We start from the raw sequence: 23,079 nt of genomic DNA, 5'->3' as shown, positions 1-23,079 counted from the left end.
AAGTAAATAGATAAAAAAGAAAGAGAAAAAGATAGAGATAATAAAGTAAAAAGTGAATTAAGTAGAGAGAATAAAATAAGAGAAAGTAAAGTAAAAAACGAGAAAAAAAAAGTTGCTAGAAATGACTCATCTACAGGGGAACGAGGGAGTACTAATTATGAATTATCGGCTTAGTGTTTAGAAGCTATGATTCCAGAGCATACAGCATACTTAGTATTTTAGAGAAAACAAACGACAATTCTTGTTCCATTTGAATCAATTGAATTATTCATAATTTGATTCTCTTAACATATTAAGTGCAATGTTATTTACCATGTGATTTCTTCAATTTTTTGTTTTAATTTGTTGCAATTGTCTTGCAATTCTTTGCTGTATAGTATTAGTACCACTTCCATCCGCCATTACTTGTCACTAGTTTCATTTTCAATATGTTCATCAATACTTATCATATCTACCTTTTATTATTTTGTTAACGGACTACACATTCTATTACTTATATCTCACTCACATTTTTTTTTATACAATTAACATATAAAACTAAGATTTACGTTTTATAACTATTTTCATCAACTTTTCTTTAGTTTTTAGAAATGGATTGAGTTGTATTTATTTTTCTAACAGAACCTAATATGAACAAATGTTAGATTATCAAATATTTCCTAGTCAATCAAAAAGTGTGCAACCACACATTTTGATTCGTGACCATCTTACTCACGGAATCGCAATCATATTCGTTGGATGTAAGTCGTCTTCATTGATATTCAAGAATTTATGTTCTCATCGGTATTCAATTATTTAATTGTCATTTTTAGTAAATGTTGAGCAAATTTAGTAGGTTGGATCAAAGTTATATTTACAGGCGTGATATTACAAATTAAAGTGTTTTTAAATTAGGATCAAAGTTAATTAAAGTTAGATTTACAGGCGTGATTAAAATTAGTTATATGCAAACCGTATAAAAACAGAGCCAACTGCAACAAACGGCAAATGGTTGAAAACTGGTGGAAATCCTCTTCTCCATTGCTCTAGATTTTCTCCCACAATTTCTTCTTTCCATCAAATTCAATGTATAAACCTTGTTCCCTGTTATCTAGGGTTGGCTTTGGCTTCTCCATTTCCGTTTCTATGTAACTATACATCGCCTCCTTGTTTAATCCCTCACATTCACTGATCTCCGGTGAGCTCAATCTTCTCTTCATTCTCTCTGGAAATTTCACATTTGATTCTTCTGTGTGGTTGCTGAATCTATCTTATTGTTCTTCTCCCTTTTTAGGCTCTCTAGAGTTGAATTGCAGGACACGTCATGATGATTCCTGATTCCCTTGTTCGCGAATCGTCGATGGAGAATGGATCAATGGAAATTCCATGCACGCCGGAGGAAGAGAGGAGGATCGTAGAGGAATTGACCGCCAAAGCTGAGGCTAATTTGCGCGAGGGAAATTCGTATTACGTCATCTCCACCAGGTAATTGGTTGACCTCATCGCTCCTGCTTCTTTTTGATTGAGTTTTAATCCGAACTAGAATCAATAATGCTCCTTCGCTTAGGTTCTGATTGATAATCGATGATCGATAATCTTAACCCTTCTGAATTTCTATTCAAAATTTCAATGCGTTATGCTTAACTTTGAGCCTTTGAAGGCATGTAACTGTGATGTCATTGATTTTGATTCTCGGCTAATTCATCACTTTCATCTTTATATCGTAAATGGAAGATGAATGCTTTATCAGAAACTCATAAGTATTCTCTCTTTTTTTAAATGTCGATTTTTAATCTCAGCTAATTCATCTACAACTTCTGTATATTTCTTTTTTATGCCTTCTGTGAACGTCATTGGCTGACATATTTTGGACATCAATACTTATGTCACTTTCTTATACGGTTACGAAGTGACTTTGACTTCTGATTTTCTACCAAAAAGCATATAGTGCCTGTTTTTTCGGACATAAGCTTTAGCATAGCTTGTCAATTGCCCAGTAGAAGAACACTTGTTGTTTTAATTAGTGTTGACGATTACGTGTGTATGTTACTCTGTACCCCTTTTTTGAGCAGGTGGTTTATGGCATGGAAAAGGTACATTGGGAAAATAGAGAATGGTTATCCATTTGATAGCAATTCTGTTGGACATCCATCTGTGGCAAAAGATAGGCCTGGACCAATTGATAACAGGGACCTAATTGTAAATGAAGTAGTAAAAGATAAAGATGAAGATCTGCTACTTCATAGAACTCTGCAAGAAGGGCATGATTATGAATTAGTTCCCGAAGAAGTTTGGGAGAGGCTTCTGAAATGGTACTTCTACTAACCTGCCTCATTCTTGAGGCTGTTTCCGTTAATGTGTAGAAAATTTCTTCTTTTTCCTCAACTCCGAGGAGAAAGAATTCAAACAAGCATTTGCCAGGCTACTGCGTGCTGTTCACATAGGAATTATAAATATGTTTACGTGGTGAATCTGGTGATGCTTTAAATGGATTTTCGCAATTTTCCTGAAGCTTTAATGTATTTCTCCCCAGGTATAAAGGAGGGCCGGTATTGCGGCGAAAAATGATATCTGTTGGGGAACAACATAAGCAATTCAGTGTGGAGGTCTTCCCTGTACATCTCAGGTTGATTGACTCTAGAGACCAGAGTGAGGCAGTTATAAGGTTAAGTAAAAAGGTAAGCTCTTTTGTATTAGCGGTGATACTTTCTTTGATGTTATTTTGTATCGTAGTCTCTGAAGTCATAGTATTTCTTTTGACACCATCACATAACCGTTGAGATATCCTCAGCACAAGAAGATGGTAGCACTTCAAACTTGCTACTTACATGTTTAATGCAAAATTGTTTATGTCATTCAGATCTTGTATTAACTTGATTGATTATCCTATCTTTTCCATTTACACTATATTGGAACTGTCATGTATTAGTCAAAGCTATGTGGTACTTGGGTACCATGCTTAGCATAGATACACCCATATGGTTTTTTTAGTATTGAAGCTGATATCTTGGAAGTTCTAATAAATAAGGGATATCCTGGTTCTTGCTGATTCTGTTTTCTGTTTTCAGGCTTCTCTATGTACCCTTTATGAAAGGGTCTGTCAACTAAAAGCTTTAGATCCAGAAAAGGTTAGTTTATATAATCAACTGCTTCATTATATCTGGATATATAGTTGGTAATATCATGATTTGTTCTCTTTCTGAAATTTATACAGGTTTGTATATGGGACTACTTCAATAGGAAGCAGAAAACTTTATTAAATTCTTCTAGCCAAACTCTGGAGGAGTCTAATATACAGATGGATCAAGAAGTAAGCTCACAATGTTTTCATTTATTTAGAGATCTGGTTATTTTTTTGTTCCTTGGGACGGAAATCTGAAATTATTGAGTGCTGACATCTACTAAGCATTGGCGTTGCTGCTTGACTAGATTTGTCTCTTGCAGTTATTTTTATTATACTCTTGCACTAACATGATTGTGAGTTTGCTGATTTCTGAAGGCCCTCTATCTCTTCCTACAGATTCTTCTTGAGGTACCAGTTGATGGATCTACCAGGGTCTCAACTGGAAATAGCTTAGCAATGATTCCAGTAGAGTCCACAGGATCAACGTCTTCCATTGCTGGTGGGCCATCTATATCTAATGGGAATTCAGCTAGTTATAACTCCAGCAGACACGAGCAAACTACTTCAACATATGGGGATATGGAGGGTGGACATGATGGTTTAAAGCCTGGATCTGGAGGAGATAGAGGTCTAGCAGGATTGCAAAATTTGGGGAATACTTGCTTCATGAATAGTGCGCTTCAGTGTTTAGTTCATACACCGTACCTTGTTGATTACTTCTTTCAAGATTACAGTAATGAGCTCAACAAACAAAATCCTTTGGGAATGCATGTAATTGTTCTGTTCCATTTTCTGTGATTTTTGTACTCTATTCAGAAAGTGTTCTGACCATTTTCATCTTGCAGGGAGAGCTTGCGCTCGCATTTGGTGAATTGCTGAGGAAACTCTGGTCTTCTGGTCGAACTCCAGTCGCACCTCGTGTATTTAAGGGAAAACTTGCCCGTTTTGCTCCCCAGTTCAGTGGTTATAATCAGCATGATTCGCAGGTTATCTTTCATCTAAATTTGAGATTAAGATACATTGTCTCTTTTTTATAAGGTACTACCTTGAAAATTTATGTTTTGATGCTGTCATTCGGTTAAATATAATAAGATATCTGTAAACAATCATATTTTGTGTTAGTTTGATAGAGAAGATTGCGAGAGAAGAGGATGAAGAAAACACACTGAAACACACGAGCAGGAGATGAGCTGGACAGAAAAATATACTCCATAGAATAGAAACTAAAAATACAAGAGATAATCCTCTAACAAGGCCCTATGGTAACCACCGTCCTACATTAATTTCTAAGACACTTTGTTCTTCTATTGAGGAGTTATTTATAATAAAAACTGACATACTCCTACATTGAATAAAACTCCTAATGCAATACTAACTCTAAAAGATAATATGTACCTCAAACTACTGGACTCCATAAAGAACTAGACTCCTTCATAAAACAAATATGCTGATAAATAAAAATTAATAACTAAGGACTGCACAGAACGGTCTCTATCATAGTGTGTCAGGAACATTGAATTCTATCAATCAATTATACTATTATACTAGAATTTGATTTGAGGTAAGAGCAGTCCCTTAAAGTATGTGATGACTTTATTAATATTCTTGTATGTTTCACAAATTCACAAACTGTGGATATTAAGATCAGTCCCTTTATATGATGTCCTGTTTTATCAATGAGTGTTGGCATGGAAATTGTAACTTAATGGATATAATCAACTTCCATTTTTTGTTGACATCAGTGTAAAAAGATGATATGAAATTGTTTTCATTAGGAGCTCCTTGCTTTTTTTCTGGATGGGCTGCATGAAGACCTAAATCGTGTTAAGCAGAAACCCTATATTGAGGCCAAGGATTATGATGGTCAGCCAGATGAGGTAGTTGCTGACGTGTTTTGGAAATATCACAAGGCCCGGAATGATTCAGTAATTGTAGATATTTGTCAGGTGAATAACTTGGTCTTCTATGTGTTTCAATCAATACTAGTTTGATACTTAGATATATATCCAGATACTCTTCTTTTTCATTCACTGGATGATTTTGATCTACAAGAGCTGCATTTACCGTATAACATTTATTATATGGACTGAGAACATCACTGAACATGTATGGAATATAATCATGTTTTGAGAATACTTACCTGAAAATGCTCTGATCTTAAGGCATTTGTGATAGCATGCATACATGGAAAAATTGCCGTGTTACAAAGATATTTTTATTAGGAAGATGGTTAAATTCTGTTAAGTTTTAAAAAAAAGTTATGTAGGAGATTCAACCAATAAGCACATTGAATGGAAAAAGTTGGTTTTTTCCAAAACTGATCAGGTTCCTGGGAAAAATGGAAGGAGTTAAAAAAGTGTCATGACATATTCATTTACTGTCATTGACAAATTACCTGTAATTATATCTTATAGGTCTTATAAACATAAAGTGATTGGAAACTATCTTGTTGCTGGTATAGAATGGTGTCTGTAAGGAAACAGAAAGAGGAGAACGATAGAAGGGTACAACAGAAAAACATAGTGTCATAGTGTGATATGGACTTTGATTTCTGTTTTCAATATGTTACCTTCATTGTACGTGGGGAACCGTTATCACCACGGACACAGGGGTAAATGGGGAACCGTTATCGCCTTTTAGAAAACTAGCTTAAACTACATGGAATGTGAACATTGTTCAAATTGTAAGTGAAATACAATATTTTCCTGTCACCGAACCCCTATTTTTACAATTTGCTCTTTTAATATTCATTACCGCATATCACCATGTATCATTCGTTATCAGTATGCAATATTCAGAAATTAATTTATATGATGCAATCTGTTTCAGGAATAGATATTTGATAGATGTTTACAGTTGTAAATTTTTCTACTAGATGGAATTCATTTCTCTAACATGATTTTCTTCTGTATAATTACCTAATGATTAACATTTGATAGGGCCAATACAAATCAACGCTGGTTTGTCCAGTGTGTGGCAAGATATCTATAACATTTGATCCCTTCATGTACCTATCATTGCCTCTTCCGTCAATAGCTACTAGATCTATGACAGTAACAGTGTTATATGGTAATGGAAGTAGCCTTCCTATGCCATTCACTGTTAATGTTCTGAAGCAAGGAAACTGCAAAGATCTTATCCAGGCATTAGGTATTGCTTGCAGCTTACAAAGTGATGAATACTTGCTCCTCGCCGAGGTAATAATATGTCCACTTCCCATCTCTAGTGTTAGGAATTTTTCATTACTCTTGTCAAACCAGCTTATTTGAAGGCAGGATTCGACTTTTTTCCCTGTAGGTCTATGAAAATCGGATATATCGATACGTGCAAAGTCCATCAGAACTATTGGCTACAATTAAAGACGATGAACATATAGTTGCCTACAGACTTCCAAAGAGGGATACTGATTTAACAAGAGTAGAGATATATCACCGACATCAGGCCAAGTGAGTTCCCTTTATGTACCAGGACAAGCCACTTATGTAAGCATCTTACAGGCTTGTGTGGTGAAATTAACAAGGAACTTCAGTTTGTGTTGGGAAATATTTCTTTCTTGCTGTGCCACACTTACAGGATTGCATCCTTTGCTTCTCCTTTTTTACTATCTAGATGTCTTTGAATATAACTAGTGCAGACTTATTTGATGATAAGCATGTAAAACCATTCATCTCAAGTTCAAATTACTTTTTTTGTGTTAAACTTGCTATTAAAGTGGTGCAGTAATTCTAGGTCTAGTTGTGTCAACTGTTACACAGTTGGGAGTCAAGAGCGTCACATTTGAACACTGTGGTGGTGGTTGTTGCTATAAACTCAGTAGTATTATGAAAGTAATAGAATAAATTGCAGTGTCATGGTGAAAAGCACCCAACCCTATCCAATGAAAATCCTCATGAGTGAAACATTTTCTTTGTGAATGTATCTGATGGCCACTTGATCTATATAATTTGTTGGTCTCACCTTCAATTATCTCATAATGGTTATTTTCTCCAGTGAGGGTAAGCTGTTCTTGACGCCATTAGTGACGGACTTAGAAGATCCACAATCTGGAGCTGATATTTATCTCGCTGTTGAAAAAATGCTCTCTCCTTTGAGAAGGAAAGAATTAGATACTTCAACAAGTATGGACTATAGCAGAGAGAATGACTCCTCTTCCAGTACCCCAGAAGAGAAAATGAACACCTGCAGCAGTCAATTACTACCAGCAATCCAATCAACAGTTGAAATAGAGGGAGATGAAATACCCAGCAAGGACTTCACATTTCAGCTTTGCATCACTGAAGATAATGGTTACAAATGGAGGCCTATAATGAAAGATACCCCCATAAGACCTGGTCGTTTGACAAAATTCCTAGTTGAATGGACTGAAAAAGAACACGAGATTTATGATGGTAGCCATCTACAGGTTCTTCCTGAGGTTCACAAGTCTCGAATCTTTGCAAACAAAAGCAAGCAAGAAGCTGTGTCTCTATTTAGTTGCTTGGATGCTTTTCTGAAAGAGGAGCCTCTAGGCCCTGATGATATGTGGTATGCAATAACCATGAAGTTACCGTTTATCATTTTTGGGCTTGTTTGTTTTTCTTACACACCTAAACTTGGATGTAGGTATTGCCCTCAGTGCAAGGAACACAGACAAGCTGGCAAAAAATTAGATTTGTGGAGATTGCCAGATGTACTTGTGATTCACTTGAAACGATTCTCGTATAGTAAATGGCTGAAAAACAAGCTTGACACAACTGTTGATTTTCCCATCCACAATCTTGACGTAAGCAAATATGTGAAGAGTAAAAATGCTTCTGCTGGGAGTCATATGTATAATCTGTATGCCATTAGTAACCACTATGGGGGCCTTGGTGGTGGACATTATACTGCTTACTGCAAGGTAACTACTTAATCCGGATTCAATAAATTTACATGATTGTAATCATCATTTGTCATTCTAGTTTGAAAATAGCACGCGTTCTTCCATGCAAATCCAAGAATTGGAACCGTTCGGTTTTTCTGGGGATAGCTACATCTTGAACATTGTCATTACTGTATTTACATCCCATTATTAACCTCCTCTTAATTTGTGACTAAACTCAGATGTGTTATACATTCTTGCAGTTAATTGATGACGGAAGGTGGTATCATTTTGATGATTCTCATGTGTCACCTGTGAGTGAGTCCGAGATCAAAACATCGGCAGCTTATGTATTGTTCTACGAACGAGTTAAAAATAATTTAAACGGAACATTGGGGGAGCCATCAGAGCATCATATTCCTTCTTGATGTGTGGCTGATGCTCTTTTTGCTCTAAAAGACTATCATGCTACCTGTTTGATAAAGCAAACCCGCACTGGAGTTGACGGTGGGCCATCACTCTTTTAACCCTGCTAACAGAAAATGCGTCGAAATAGAGCGTCAATGCTGAAAGTGCAAGAGCTGGGGACAGTGATGGCAATGCAATCTACTATATGATATTATTTGAAGGGATTCAAATTTTGTAGGCAAGCTAGTTTATAACTTAATCTAGTCTGTTGTCATTCATTGGAAGGAAGCATTGAGGATTTAGTGCTTATTTTAGAGTTACCAAATTAAATATGAAGTTTTGGCTTGCTTTCTGGCGTGAGATGTCTGCTAGAAAAGATGTGCACCATCACTTTTTTCTTCTTTGGAATAGAACGCTAACCAAATTGTATGAAAAACGGTTAAAAGTTGATTGATAAAGTGATATTCATCTCTCTCTCTCTCTTTCTCATTAAAGTTGATTGTGTGCGATGCCTACATACAGGATCGTGTTTTGGGTGTGCACATGGAACCCAGTATATTGACTGGAAAACTGTAAGTATGAGTTTTGATTCTGAACAAGGAGCATTTTTTTCTAGTAAGATAACTTTATGAAAAAGATTGAAAATGCAGTTTTATTATATCTAGCTTTATTAGCCCCACGAAACTACTCGTCTTGTTCCAGGCAAAGATTTTAATTATTTACACCTTTTATAAAGAATTACGTACTATTGTCAATTTAACACACTCGAGTTCTTATCCATTTTGCAAATTTCTAACAACCTTTAAAATATTGCAATGATTTCAGCACCTTTCCATACTTTATGATACAAGTCTGAGTTGCTTGTAATTCAGTTAAATGATTCCATCCCATATTGGTGTGTCGAAAGATGAATCAGCAGAATATAAATGCAAAAGGAACAGTGTTTCTCTCTTTCCATGAATAATTTGATTCGTAGCCCACTTGCTTTCTTTTGCATCACTTTTTCATCTCTGGTTATATTCCATCTATTTATTGCACAAAACTAGCATAGCACAGTTTGTGAATTATACTTAACCAGCATCGAAAGAAAGCAATTAAAGTTCTCCATTAAATAATAAAACTCACATTTTGATATGGTAACATGAATTCAATAATTAGAAAGTAGAATATGGATTTGAGGATGAATGAATAGTTATTATAATATGATCCCAAATTGTAGAGAAACGAATAATAATAGTGGTGGTCCATGTCCATGTCCACAGCATCAAATCAAATCTAGGGTATAAGCTCATACCTTAGACAAAAAAATAGAGAGGAAAAAGCACATACTCAATGCCAGCCTAAAAAGTAACATAAGAGCAATGCATCTTTATCGTATCCCATCACTCAAATAATTCAGCCGACCTTCCTAAATCTCCATACTGCTAACTGGATGTGGCCTCACCCCCGGGGCTGCCTCTAGGCTTTTTTTCGCGTTGAGTGTTCTTTTTCGAGTGATTCCCTTGGATATTATGATCAGAGATGAAATGCTACAACGGCCAAAACCGCCATGCACAAAATTGATAGTGCCCCTTGGAGAGGAAGGCTCCTCTGCAAATTTAAGCAGCATGTCATCAGCAAAACATGTCTTTCTATAAACAAACTAACTATGACTTCTACGTTAACATGCTGAGACTATGATGGAACACAAAAGATAAGAAAAGATTCACCTTCAAAAGAAATACAACATGATGGAACACAAAAGAAATATATCAGTTCATGTACTCCTCAAATTTTTGTAAGGAAAAGAAATTTTTTTTAAAAAGAAAAAAAATCCTCTAAAATGAAAAGTTAGCTTACCCGATTTCATAATTTGAAAGAGTAATGAATTTAATCCCAAAAAATATTCTGAAATCTCAAAAACTGATAGAGGGAGAGAGACTGACCGCATGGTCGGAAGTAATTGCCAAGTAGCCGTCGGAGGGCGAGGACGTGCCGCCATCCGACACGGAAGAGTTACCACTCACCGATCCCGATCCCGATCCCAATCCCGTCGTATTAAACCCCAAATTATAAACCGGGGTTCCATCGGGCTTGAACAGCCCGAAATTCCTCTCAGAGGTGGGGCCGGGCTTCTGATTCTCATTAAACAAGGCAAACACGTGCACATTCAAGTCCGCATTCGGCCTCATCGGCGTCCCCTTCTTCAGCTTCATCAAATTCCCGTTGTACAGCCGCGCGTTCTCCGCCGTCGCCCCCGCCTCGTCGGCGTCCCCCTTGGACGGCCACCCCGTCTCCGAGATCTGCAAACACACACTCTTATACCCTAGCTTCTCCATCGCCGCGTGCGCCGCGTCCACCTGCGCGTGGAACATGTTGTCGTAGCGCAGGCCCGATCCTGGGTCGATTATCCCCGATCCCGGCCCGAACAGCACGAAATCCAGCTGCACCTGCTTCGGATTGGCCTTGTAGGCGAAGAAGGGGTAGGCGTTGACGAGGAAGGGCGATCCGACCTTGCTGTGGAATTCGAGGATGCAGGCGAGCTTCGGCGCCAGATCGCGGCGGAATTGGCCGGCGGAGGGCGGGTACGAGACGTCTAGGATGGCGAGGTTGTGCGCGGTGGTGACGGCGACCTGTTTGTCGAGGTTGAGCGAGACGAGGGCGGCGTGGACGGATTCCATCGCCGGGAGGAGGTTGCTGGAGAGGGCGGAGTCGTTGAGGGTGAGGACCTCGTTGCCGATGGCGATGAAGGTGATTTTGGTGGCCGGGAGGTAGCACTGGACGTTGGCTTTCACCCACGCGGCGGCCTGCTTCGGGTCGCGCATGCGGCCGAGCTCCTCGTTGCCCAGGCTGACCATGAATTCCACGCCGGAGTTGGCGAAGGCTTTCAGGACGCGGGGATCGGCGTCGTAGAGCTTCACGCTGCGGACGCCCATGGATTTGACGAGCGGGACCACTGATTCCGGGTGGGGGAGGTTGTTTCCGAGCTGGCCGTAGTTGATTCCCAATGAAAATGCCAAATGCAACACCAATGCCGCTGCATATCATTATCATGATCATGATCATATACATGTGCAATGTTAATTTCTATGAAATGAAATGAAGCAATTTTTTTACCTGAGAAGAGGAAGAGCGGGAGGCGGAGGGGACTCATTAACTCCATTGATGCGATGGACTCTGTTTTTGACTCTTGAACCCTGTCTCTTTAAACCTCTGTTTTTCTCTCTCGCATAAATTAAAGGAAAATTCATTTCTTTGGGATTACTTCTTTTCAACTTTTGTCAGGGTTTAAAAAAAATTAACCTATGTAAAAAAACCATAAATTTAATAGAAAGAAGTTAGTTAGTGTACTTAAATTGAGGAAGAAAGTTTGGGAAATATCTTAATCAGTATTTTTGAATTCTAATACTATCATGAAATATCTTTATCGGTCATTTAAGACGGATAGCTATATATATGGGAAATGGATCTCCTGCCTTGCACAGCAAAGGGCTGTGTTTAAAACACAGCTTTTCATGAACAAAACGCAGCAACACTTGTTTTATTTCTTTTTCTTTTTCTTTTCTTTGATTTAGAGCATTCCCAATGGAGGTGGCGAATTCTCGGCGATAAATCGCCGGTTATCGCCGAATTATCGCCGGCCATTGTGGCGAAGTCGGCGATAATTCGGCGATAATGTTGCCGTTGCTTCGCCGAGTGGCGTTCTAACGCCGGATTATCGCCGAGCGATCGCCGGCCACTGTGGCGACGCTCGGCGATAATCGGCGATAATTAAAATTTTTTTTTTTTTTTTTTGAACCCAACGGCTATTTTACATTCCACCCCTATAAATATTTCCTCCACTTCCTCCATTCATCACCCACAATCTTCATTCTCTCCATTTTCAATCTCTTCTCCCAATCTTCAATTTTCATCAAAATTATGAGCTTTTGGAAGAAAAGTTCCCGATCGGGTAAGGATAAGGGTAAGGGGAAAGAGTCGAGTTCACAAATTCCCAACACGGATGAAGCAAACGAGCAGTGGATGCAGTCGTTGTTGGCGATGGGTTCTCCTCCCGGCCAACTTCCATACGGGGGTCCGTCTCCTTTGCAGACTCCTCCGGCGCGGAGACTTTCTCCGTACTTCAACTCTGCCGGCAGAATGCCCTTTCCAGCCGACGATGTGTATCGGCCCCAGTTCGACACCCCCGGATCAACCCCAGGCGACCAAGAATCTCAGGCCGCGACACTGAGCGCGGAGGACTTCGAGGTGGAAGAAACGCCCACCGAGCCGCCTTCTAGGAGCGGGAGGGGGAAGGCGCCGGCGTCGTCGGCTGCGACTGATACGGGTTCCGATGAGAGGCCGAAGCGGGTAAGGACTACTTACACTCTGCAAGAGTCCGAGCTGATAGCCGACTGCTGGGCGGACACGTCACAGGACGCGGAGCGCAGCAACTACCAGACTGAGATCATATTCTGGGAGCGGATTGCCGCGAAGTACAGGAGCCACAAGACTGCCTCAATGAAGGACCATGGCAGCGAGGCGATCCGTCGGCATTGGGAGCGCCTCATGAGGGACTGCGGGCACTTCAACGGTATTTATTCTAACTTGATGACTCACATGACGAGTGGCCAGAACGAGCACATGGTCCGAGATGAGGCCATCCGGATGTATAGTAGCCAGTACTTGTCGACGAAGGGCTTCAAGTATTGGAACATCTACGATAAGCTGAAGGATCTCCCCAAATTCCGGACGGGAATGCACGACGCGCTGCACGGGAAATCGGTGCGCTCGCGACTTAGCGTTTCGGAGAGCGAGGGGAGCGCGGCCCACATCGACTTGAGTGGGGATGGTCCGCACGAGCGCCCGGAGGGAGTGAAGAAGGCGAAGGGGAGGCGGAAGGGGAAGGGCGCAACGTCGGAAGTCGCGTCGGAATCCGTCATCGACTTAGAAAAAGCCACTTATTCGAGCAATGTCGCCAATCTGACCCAGATGTACACGCTGTACTTCACCGGCGGCGGGACCCCTGAAGAAAAGGCGGCCCTCTGGAAATGCATCCAACACCTGCAGAGTACGCTGGGGCTCGATCCCGACGCCCCTCCGGCCCCTCCGTCTTAGATTTTTTTTTTTTAAATCTTTGTTTATTTGCGTTTTTTATTTGTAGTTTTTTTTTTCTCGTTGTATTATATTTTCCAATGATTAATACAACGATGAATTGTTCATTATTAGTCTATTTATTAAATACATTTGTAGGGAAAATTAAATAATATAAAAAATAATGATGTAAAAATGAAATGTTGAGTTAGGGAGAAATAAGGGAGAAATAAGGGAGAAACCAATGTAGCACTTGGCTAAAAACTGGGGATAAATTTTGGTGCTGATGTGGCGCTGATGTGGCAGGAGTTAGGGAGAAATAAGGGAGTTTTTAGGGAACTCCATTGGGAGTGCTCTTAATTTTACCTGTGGAAATGGCATAGCAGTTGCTGCGCACAGCAGGGGATCCTTCCCCATATATATGTTGGTTCGAACTTTGAACTCATTTTTTTTTTTATCATGGACTTGTTCAGTCCATCAATAAGGTGACAATGACAAATTAGTTTTAATTTGTATTTCGATTTGTGAGTTTCATGGTATGATTGATTGTTAGGTGAGTGACGAATCTAAGTCAGTTTCACATGCTTTCAATTATAGTTTGTTATTATGTACTACTTGGATGCGCTTCTATTCTTCTGACAAGAAGATTTTTAGTATCTTCGTTTGTTAGTAGGAGTAGTAATTTCTTTTACAGATGTGTATTACTTGGCATTTAGATTCTTACCTTAGATATCATGTGTATAACTATCATTTAGTTTTACTTTCATTCTATTAATGTGATGAGTTATAGAACGGAGGGAGTAATAGAGAATGGAATCAATATAGAAAGAAATTATCATTCCATTCTTATTTTTATTTTGTTTTACTTTCATTTTAATTATTTGATTGGTACAATAAATTAATCGAGAATTAAATCAAAATGAAAGAAATTTTCTTTATCTTTATTTATTCATACCTCTATTCTATTTCACACTAATTCTATTCGATTATACCCCCTCTATCTACCAAAATTAGTGTGGATGACACGAGTTTTGGGGCGAAATTGATAAAATATGAGAGGGAAAGTAAACAAAATAAATAAAGTAAAAAGGAAAGATAAAATATGAATAAAGGAAGAGATAAATAAAAATGTAATCACTATATTGGTAGCAATTTTTCAATTTTAGTATGAGACTAAATTTAGTAGACGAGGAAAATGAATTTTGGACATGGAGTATAAAGAAAAAGAAATGCATAGAGATTGTCGTTATTGGCAAATGAATATTTTTGAACATCGATCTCTTCTTCTCTTCTGTAAATTAAAAATTAGTGAACCCTATAAAAACAATAAGACTACATTGTCATTGTCTGCAGCTTTGATACTAGCTACTACTCCACTATACATTTGTTAAGCTCCGATTTTATAATTATATATGCAACCTCTTCTCGTGCTATTTTCTTCTCTTACTTCACCGTTATTTCCCTTATTTTATTGTTAATTCCACCACAATTTTGTGAATATATAACCTGCTAGGTTACAAACTCATCCCACATCGGATGAGTGGAGAAAGATGGAAGATGTATATAATTCATGTTCAATCCCAATTGGTTTGAGGCCTTTTGGGAATGACCCAAAAACAAATCCGTGCAGGCTAGACCCAAAGCGGACAATATTAGCCTAATGTTGCAGTCGACGATCCTAACAAGTGGTATCAAAGCTCTGATTTAGGACTGGGCCTGACCCCGCGAACAATATCAGACTAATGTTGCAGTGGACGATCCTAACGTAACCAAAATTCAATAAACTTCTACCGGTACTCGCTATTTGGTCACACATTAATCATCTCATGAATTCATTTTTAAATGCTCATATAGAAATATGTGCAATTTGACGAGTACATACGTATATCTGTATGAGTGTATGGTCCCATTGCTAAAAAAAAGGATCTCATTCCATTGTTCAACTTTTCTTTGTGTCTTCTTTTTGATATATGGAGTAGTAAATATTGATGACAGGATTATAGGAAAAGAGAAACAAGATTAGAAAGAGAGTTGGCATTACTTGACATTTTTATGATACTTTTCTTGTATTTTGGTTGCTTCAACCACAAATATCCTCTTTGTTTCTTGCTTTCCTCTCATAGGCTGTAATTTTTTCACGATCCTCTTTACTGCCGTTGAGAGGGAACAGAAGTACTAATACTTTTCTTTTTCTTTTTGGACTGCGATTAAGGTAGCTCTAATCTGGTGCAAAGTGCAACAAATGGAACCCTTTTCATGTAAACAGAATTTGCATAATTGCATAGAGTATGTGGTGGCTCTTCATAGCAAGTTCCTCAGTCGCGGCGGTAGGGAATTAGGGCGGCGGTGGTGGTGGGTAGGAGATAAAGTTTCGGCGGTGGGGAGGAAAGTGGTGGGTGAGAAATTAAACAAAGACATATTCTGATTTTGGTGATTATTAAATTTTGTTCTTTTAGATTTTAATAATTAATGAATAATAGTGTGCATTCGGGTTTCGGTTCGGTTTTTCGCCCAAACCGAACCGAACCCGAAAAACCGAATTTAGGCTAAAATTGAAACCGAACCGAACCGAAAAATCGAAAATCGAAAAACCAAAAATCGAACTTAAAAAACCGAACCAAACCGAAAAAACCAAAAAACTGAAACAAAACCGAAAAACCGAAAAAAATAGTATATATTAATATACATAATTTATTTTATTTTATATACTAAAATAGAATATAAATATATATAATATAAAATTAATAGAATATATATAATATTTATTCTATAAAAATATATTAAAAGAATATATATTATATATGTGATATAATATACTAAATTAATAGAATAAAAATATATAATAATATATTTAAAATATAATTCGGTTTTTCGGTTTTTTTTTTCGCCCAAACCGAAACGAACCGAAAAACCGAAATTTTTGTATTTTAAAACCGAACCGAACCGAAAAACCGAAAAAAACCGAACCAAATTTCAAAATTTCGGTTTGGTTTGGTTCGGTTTGAATATTCGGTTTTCGATTTTTTTTCTCACCCCTAATTGTATTATTTGAGGCCTATTAAGAATTAAAATGTCTTTTTATTGTGACACTAATTATTTCCCGTGCTAATTTATACTCCATCCATTTTTCTCATATGACATTTTATTTGGGCATGGAATTTAAATAATAAATATTTAGTGTGTTAAATGGATAAATAATAACATAAATAAAGTACTCCTTCCGTCCCAACTAAGTTGAGTCGTATTCCTCTTTGGGATACCCAACTAAGTTGAGTCATTTTTTTTGAAAAAAAAACAAAACATCCAATTACTCTTACTTTATTTCACCATCTACTTTACTCTTGCTTTATTTTTCCTATTTTATTCCCCTCTCCTACTTTTCAACACAATTTCTTAATCTTCGTGTCCAAAAGATTTGTCTCAACTTAGTTGGGACAGAGGGAGTAAGAGGGAAAAAATAAAAAATAAAATAGAAAAACGAATAAAGTAGAAAGAATAAAGTAAGACACATAATAAAGTAGGAAAAAAAAGTGAGTTGGAACTTTTTAAAATGAAAAAATAACTTAGCAAATGGAGAAATTATCCAAGATAAGTGAATCATATTCCTTTTTGGGATGTCCCACTATAAATGAGTCATTTCTATTTTTAGCCAAAAAATATTAAGACGGAGTGAGTACTAGACACCTTGTAAAGTAAGATAGCTGTGCATAGTATTTTTATATAATAATAACTATTTAAATTATGAAATTCGATCAAATTTTGATATAGACTATAACTTTTAATTGAAGTTTATGATTTAAGTGACTGCTATTTTTTTTATTTTTACGGAACAAAAAAATGTTTCAAAATTTGTTGGGCAAAATAAGAAGTTGGGCCGGGAAAGAAGGCTTCATTAAGTTGAAGCATTACTTTATACGCCAAGTATTTTAACTGCCCTATGCATTGCACACTTGTCATTTATAACTGCACCGCGTGTTTTCAAAGGGGCATGAATTGCGCTCAAACGTGCAATAAAGTTCATTTATCTAAACTCAAGAGAAAACATGGACCAAGAATTGGATGATCCATCAAATTATTCTTCGTAAATAGTACCCCCTCCGTCCCATAAAACATGTCACACTTGTGGGACGGCACGAGATTTTAGGAAATTTTGTTTTGTGTGTTAAATGGAGAGAGAAAATATAATTTTTATATTCACGTGAGAGATAACTTTTTCCAAAAAAAGAAATATGACATCTTTTATGAGACAAATTAAAAAGGAAAGTGTGACATCTTATGTGGGACGAAGTGAGTAAATAGCAATCCAAATTCCAACAAATTATAAGCAATGCAGTTATGCAAGTATGATAAAAAATGAAAAGCTTACATTAGCACAAACTCATCAAAACTCAAAACTACCAATCATGAATAAATCAATCAATCCTTGACATTCCCATTTCCTAGCAACAAACTTATTCACCTGTGGGCTGTCACTAGCGTCTCTATGAGCCTCAAACCGTCGAATTTTGGAGCAAAGCTTCTCTTTTCCATTGATTTTACCTTGAAAAAGGAAAACAGTCAAAATACATAAAATTCATTGGAATTCATTCATCCCCAACAACATGCTATGGCGTCTCATTTTCATGCTAGTGTTTTTGGGGATCAAATTAGCAATAACAACCAAATGTACGAAACTATCAATTGATGCATAATTAAATACCCGATCGGCGCTTGGGGTGGCGGAAGCGGAGGAGGAGAGAGCGAGAGAAGAAGCCGCGAAAAGCGACGCAAGGAGAGTAGAGCATCCCTTCATTATCTCTAAGTAGCAGATCTGTGGTCAAAGAAATCCGACCAACCGCCGCTCGCCGGATTTCGTCTTAAATTTTCGCCCTTCCCTTCCTTTGGCTGCTTTTATAACCCATATTTCGATTATTAATGCGAAAATTGATACCTACCTTTCAAATTTTCCATTTTACTCCTCCAAATTAAGTAAACTAATTTTCTTATAATCATAGATTATACGCAAAATATACTAACCAGTAAAGAGTTGTTATCAATAATTAAAAATCAAATCGATTAAAAATATCGATTCATTATAGGGAGTACTAATATTTAACACTAGTATTATCTTATTGCTGCATGCGATAATAATGTGATACTTTAGAGCTACATTGGACCGACCTATATGATTTTAAACCAAATCTTTTCTATAATCAGTGTCCTTTCTTGTTCCACGGTCGATGGATTTTTCGGTTCCATTAATTTAGTCACAAATGAAGTCATGTGTTATGATTGATGAATCCTATCTTAATCTAACGTGTCAACCTTTAGTTCGATATACGCCGATTGTTCCTACTTCTCTCTGGTTGGTGATTCGATTGCACAACAAATATTGCTTTTGGACTCTTTTTTTATGAGAATTGGGAAAATCCATGTGATTATTTCATTGAACTATTTCCAAGTTCATTAGTACTACTAATCTTTTCCTTATGTTTTTATTACGTTAAAACGACGCATTTGGAAAATACACTAGAAAAGCTTTAGCAATTTATTAGTGGACTAGCGAGTTAAGACGAAGGGAAATGGCTATTGGTTTTTATCTTTGGGACGAACGGAGGAGGAGGGTATGACAATTTTACGTCTGGATAAGAGGAAATTAGTCGACGGAGTAAGCAGTCTCCCCTCCCCGTGATCCGCCAGTGCACGTGAATACCCACAAAACTTAATACATCAATTTTGAAATATACGAAGTAATACGCCAAGTAACATTAAATATCGTATAATATAATTTCCTATCAACCTGGCCCAGCTTACATAAAATTTATGATAGTGAGTTAATAAAATCCGTGTTGATACTAACTAGCTACCAACATCTTTCAAATTCCAAAGCAAATAAATGATTCCTATCATACAATAATTAATACGAGTAGTATTCAAATTTATCTTTGTACATTGCATCTCATTTTGGATTTTATATTTTATAGTATTTTATAAAAGTGACATCTTATCCCAATTATTTTCAACTGATCGTTTCTCAAACTATTTTTAAGGCTGCATCTGTAAAAAAAATGATCATATATTGGAAAATAAATGAATTATAGGATAATATCATCACTACATGGAGATATAGTAAACAAAAAAAGAATGAAAACTGCCTCTTTATTTCGCAGCAACAAATTTGCAACGAATGCTAATTCTGTGTGAGCCTTTGCTTATTGCACAGAGTAATGTAATTAGCTGTATTCGTCATAACCTCTGCCCTGTTCTTGCAAACTTTCTCGCAACGCCAAAAATAACCGCTTTCGTCAGAAGCCCTCTGTCGATGGAGCAAGCTAGGGCGAGGGCCCCACCAACAACGAGAGCCTTTGAGATGCCTCTACGCGATGGCTTCTCATCTGAAACAAGAGCTGTGGCCTCTGGTGCAGAAGTACTCGTGCTCTCCTGGGCTTCCAAGGCGTCCACGTCAACTTTAGCGTTTATTTGAGCCATAGTTGCAGAGCGCGAGAGTGGTGCTCCAGATGCTCTGTGCTTCTGGTAGGCACGCAAGCCAGGGTCGATCTTCTTGACAGCGCCCCACATCCCTTGCCGGACACCAAGTTTTGCGATCTCCCATGGTATGCCCATGTCTTCGTAGTGGAACAGAAGAATCTCACTAGCAGTAGACCGCCCATCTCTCTTTGATTCAGCTGAATTCAACAAGGGCGTGTCATCAGATTTTTCGAATTCACCCAAGCAAATATCTAATCCAAAGTATTCTTGCCAAAAAGATCTCCAAGTAACAGAAGCTGTTTCCATTTTTATTTAGTGATAGTGAAATGCCAATTTGAGAAAATATTCTACAAAAGTTCAGAGCTGTCTTCCTCACATATTCATTATTTAGCAAGTTCACTTCATTTTTTCATTTGATGCAGAAAAACCAAAATAAAGAAGAAATTGCCACTTTCTTCTTTGACACAAAAAAGATATCAGTCTGCGGATAGCTTATTAAGCTAGCAACATAGCAACAAAGTGAGCAAAGCAACTTCACTCAAAAAAAAAAAATGAGTACCTGCACGAATGCACCAACTTGAATAGTACAAATCAACTCGTCTTGGTTTGCTGCGACGGGGGACAGATGAGCGTGGCACACCCTATAATATGAAGCAAGAATATATTAGCAAGGCTACCAATAGACGAGTGATAGCCAATTCTTAAATACAAACATATCAATGGCCTCATTATAACAACTAGCTTAATAAGCGAGATACTAGAATAGTTCCTAATCAAATTGACAAATGTGATCGGTGTTGTTGACCATAAATTCTTGATACTCTGAAGTTGCCTCAAGAATTAAGCAATACTATAATTTTACAAACTATGAATCAGAAGACATATTTTGAAGTTTTATGCCAACCTTGCATATAAATAACAATATTTCACCATTTATACAAAGTATTCTAGACTAGGAGAGATAGAATGGAAGTGTATCCATCGACAACGAGCACCAAGATTTCTTGTCTTACCTTTGTTATGCAGTAATAGTTTCCTCCAAACTGCCAAATTCGACGGCCAATGATGTACTCTCTGTCACTACAAAAGAAGGGAAACTGCACGACAACAAAAGAACACAGTCAGCAAGTTCACCAAGACAATCAGAGCACCATAATTTGCACAAAGAGAAACGCCCCCTACCTTGCGCACCCACTGAACCACCATTGTCCCGGTTGTGTGGCATTCCTCAAGAGTTTCAGCGTGCACGAGCATATCATCCCATTTCGCTCTGAATTCGTCGTCCCAGAAGAAATATTTCAACATTTCAGGGGTGGCATCTTCATAAATAGTTCTACTACGATATTGTGGAGGTCCAGTCTATGAGCAGAAAATGCAACAATTATAATCCAAAAACACCATATGCAGCATCAATTCATGATCAAAATGAGATACATATATACCTCAAGATCTCTTCTCCAAGCTTGGTAGCTCATATTGGGAGTTGACCTATCCATCATCTGGATCCAAACAGGCCCACCATCTTTCTCCTCAACAAGCTTGTGAAAATGCTTGAGATCATCCTCATTCACAGCACTCGTTTTCTCAGTCTCCAGCCTTGATGAACTAACCACATACACAAAAATCAACTTATTAAGGAATATACTAAATAAAACCAACAAGGGCAAAAACCCTAGAGCATTTCTATTGCCCCAAACAACTCAATCAATCAAAATCAAATGCTGAGTTATCAAACAAAAAGTCAACATTTTGAACCTGTATTCAAAGCACGGAATTGAAGACTCGGATGAGTTTGAAGCCTCAAGCGAGAAATGCCGCTTCAATGAGCACAAGCTGGGGACTGAAGCAACGAATTGCGACAGCGCCGCCGCTGATTTCTTCACCTCTCCGCCGTTCTCAAGAAATCCTACAGTCAAATTAGCCCAGTTGGGCTTCCACGCCCAGCCCAGCAAAACGCCGACGACGATGGCCGCCCATATGGGCGTCGTGAACGCCATTAGCTCAAGCACCACATCCCCAATTGTGGGCTTTTGCAGAATCTCAAGAAATGCAGAAATTAACGCCATAACGGCAAGCGCGAAAAAGAAGTGGATAAGAAGCTGCCTTTAAGCTGAAGAGGGTTGAATAAGAGGATTGGATTAGGCAGCAATCCACCCCGATTGGGGCGGGAGGGCAAAATTAGAAAGGAAAGATCGAAAGAGAAAAGATTTTGGATAAGGAGGAGTTATATATATAGTAGAAAAGAAAGGAAAATTAATTAATGATGTCCAATTAAAATCCAAAGAAGAGAGAGGAGAGGTGCGAAAGGGATAAGATGCGAGTTTTAAGTGAGAGAGGAGCGCTGCTGAGATTGCTGTAGGCCCCCGTGTATTGAACGTCACAGGATTCAACTGGGTTTCCAATTGGCAATTGAGATCTTCTGCAAATATCTTCCCAATCAGAAAATAGACTTTGGGGATGAAGGAGAACTGTTTTGGTAGTTGTTATTCAAGTTTAGAGAGAGGGATTCTTATATTAATAATGTTAGAATTGTGTTTGTTGAAATGCGTGTATTATGACTCTATATAGTGATAGTGGTGGTGGTGGTGTGTACGCGTTCTCATTTTTCACGTTTGATTTAGATGTGAGACTATATTGTGCTGTAATGTGCACTACTTGTAATTGTTTCACTATTCTCCGTCCATTCTAACATGTGAGGGTTACATATAAATAAAGGACTAATTCGTATTTTATGATGTTGGATCACATGAAAATTATCATTGACTAATTAAAGAATAACAGTACTATCCGTTCAAAAAATTTGACAAATTTTACTATTTTGAACACTTCATTGAACTTAAATTAATTCTAAAAATAAAAAGTTTTTAAACACTACTAACACCACTAGCGGTTTTAGGGGGCGGGAGTGGGTGACCGCTCCCTCCCAATCGTTCGAAGAGTCTAAATTTTCCTTTGAATTGAGCCGAAAATAGCATATCTGCCACATCCGTGGAGTATAAAAATATACTCAAGACCATACTACAATATAAAATTTGGTATAGTAAAATGGTTTAGCCATTAGATTTTTAACTTAGAGGTCTAGATTTAATCCTCAATAAGAACATGTTTTCTCCATTGCTCAGTTTTTTTAAATTTATCAATTCAAATTTCTTCTTATTATCAAAATAATATCTTTAAATATTTTATGAATTCTAAACTTTTACTAATT

General features: G+C 37.8%; 4 protein-coding genes across 4 annotated transcripts; 1 reads left to right on the top strand and 3 right to left on the bottom strand.

Moving 5' to 3' along the window:
- Positions 1 to 842: 842 nt before the first annotated feature.
- Positions 843 to 8,823, top strand: LOC125223153 (ubiquitin carboxyl-terminal hydrolase 9-like). Its single transcript, XM_048126160.2, has 14 exons — positions 843 to 1,177; positions 1,274 to 1,464; positions 2,052 to 2,291; positions 2,513 to 2,657; positions 3,048 to 3,107; positions 3,194 to 3,289; positions 3,500 to 3,874; positions 3,949 to 4,089; positions 4,879 to 5,049; positions 6,043 to 6,300; positions 6,401 to 6,549; positions 7,094 to 7,627; positions 7,706 to 7,982; positions 8,207 to 8,823. The coding sequence occupies exons 2-14, from the start codon at positions 1,304 to 1,306 to the stop codon at positions 8,369 to 8,371; spliced, it is 2,772 nt and encodes a 923-aa protein (XP_047982117.1). The 5' UTR covers positions 843 to 1,177; positions 1,274 to 1,303; the 3' UTR covers positions 8,372 to 8,823.
- A 679-nt stretch (positions 8,824 to 9,502) lies between these two features.
- On the bottom strand, positions 9,503 to 11,595 carry LOC125218705 (glucan endo-1,3-beta-glucosidase 11-like). The gene is made up of 3 exons (XM_048120442.2): positions 11,448 to 11,595; positions 10,277 to 11,367; positions 9,503 to 9,941 (listed from the first exon to the last, which is right to left on the bottom strand). The coding sequence occupies exons 1-3, from the start codon at positions 11,491 to 11,493 to the stop codon at positions 9,867 to 9,869; spliced, it is 1,212 nt and encodes a 403-aa protein (XP_047976399.2). The 5' UTR covers positions 11,494 to 11,595; the 3' UTR covers positions 9,503 to 9,866.
- A 6,100-nt stretch (positions 11,596 to 17,695) lies between these two features.
- Positions 17,696 to 18,429, bottom strand: LOC148934382 (uncharacterized). Its single transcript, XM_089062425.1, has 2 exons — positions 18,103 to 18,429; positions 17,696 to 17,942 (listed from the first exon to the last, which is right to left on the bottom strand). The coding sequence occupies exons 1-2, from the start codon at positions 18,193 to 18,195 to the stop codon at positions 17,859 to 17,861; spliced, it is 177 nt and encodes a 58-aa protein (XP_088918551.1). The 5' UTR covers positions 18,196 to 18,429; the 3' UTR covers positions 17,696 to 17,858.
- A 1,011-nt stretch (positions 18,430 to 19,440) lies between these two features.
- On the bottom strand, positions 19,441 to 22,368 carry LOC125220214 (uncharacterized). Its single transcript, XM_089069638.1, has 6 exons — positions 21,627 to 22,368; positions 21,314 to 21,476; positions 21,054 to 21,230; positions 20,885 to 20,968; positions 20,431 to 20,512; positions 19,441 to 20,068 (listed from the first exon to the last, which is right to left on the bottom strand). The coding sequence occupies exons 1-6, from the start codon at positions 21,935 to 21,937 to the stop codon at positions 19,629 to 19,631; spliced, it is 1,257 nt and encodes a 418-aa protein (XP_088925764.1). The 5' UTR covers positions 21,938 to 22,368; the 3' UTR covers positions 19,441 to 19,628.
- Between the last annotated feature and the right edge of the window lie 711 nt (positions 22,369 to 23,079).

Source organism: Salvia hispanica, chromosome 1, assembly GCF_029641045.1.
Source record: "Salvia hispanica isolate PSC_SH4W2 chromosome 1, Shi_PSC_v1, whole genome shotgun sequence".
Taxonomy (NCBI): domain Eukaryota; kingdom Viridiplantae; phylum Streptophyta; class Magnoliopsida; order Lamiales; family Lamiaceae; genus Salvia; species Salvia hispanica.
The sequence above is the reverse complement of the archived record's forward strand: the minus strand, read 5'-3'. Positions and strand labels throughout refer to the sequence as shown.

What these genes read in the sequence shown, in the direction of transcription:
- LOC125223153 (XM_048126160.2), top strand. Translation starts at nt 1,304, where the DNA reads ATGATGATTCCTGATTCCCTTGTTCGCGAATCGTCGATGGAGAATGGA. An exon ending in TGGGAGAGGCTTCTGAAATG is followed by an intron (nt 2,292 to 2,512) that starts GTACTTCTACTA and finishes ATTTCTCCCCAG; the next exon opens with GTATAAAGGAGGGCCGGTAT. An exon ending in ATATACAGATGGATCAAGAA is followed by an intron (nt 3,290 to 3,499) that starts GTAAGCTCACAA and finishes CTCTTCCTACAG; the next exon opens with ATTCTTCTTGAGGTACCAGT.
- LOC125218705 (XM_048120442.2), bottom strand. Translation starts at nt 11,493, where the DNA reads ATGGAGTTAATGAGTCCCCTCCGCCTCCCGCTCTTCCTCTTCTCAG. An exon ending in CCCGCTCTTCCTCTTCTCAG is followed by an intron (nt 11,368 to 11,447) that starts GTAAAAAAATTG and finishes AATGATATGCAG; the next exon opens with CGGCATTGGTGTTGCATTTG. An exon ending in CAATTACTTCCGACCATGCG is followed by an intron (nt 9,942 to 10,276) that starts GTCAGTCTCTCT and finishes TTAAATTTGCAG; the next exon opens with AGGAGCCTTCCTCTCCAAGG.
- LOC148934382 (XM_089062425.1), bottom strand. Translation starts at nt 18,195, where the DNA reads ATGAAGGGATGCTCTACTCTCCTTGCGTCGCTTTTCGCGGCTTCTTCT. An exon ending in CCACCCCAAGCGCCGATCGG is followed by an intron (nt 17,943 to 18,102) that starts GTATTTAATTAT and finishes TCCTTTTTCAAG; the next exon opens with GTAAAATCAATGGAAAAGAG.
- LOC125220214 (XM_089069638.1), bottom strand. Translation starts at nt 21,937, where the DNA reads ATGGCGTTAATTTCTGCATTTCTTGAGATTCTGCAAAAGCCCACAATT. An exon ending in ATTCCGTGCTTTGAATACAG is followed by an intron (nt 21,477 to 21,626) that starts GTTCAAAATGTT and finishes GTATGTGGTTAG; the next exon opens with TTCATCAAGGCTGGAGACTG. An exon ending in AAGTTGGTGCATTCGTGCAG is followed by an intron (nt 20,069 to 20,430) that starts GTACTCATTTTT and finishes TGTTGAATTCAG; the next exon opens with CTGAATCAAAGAGAGATGGG.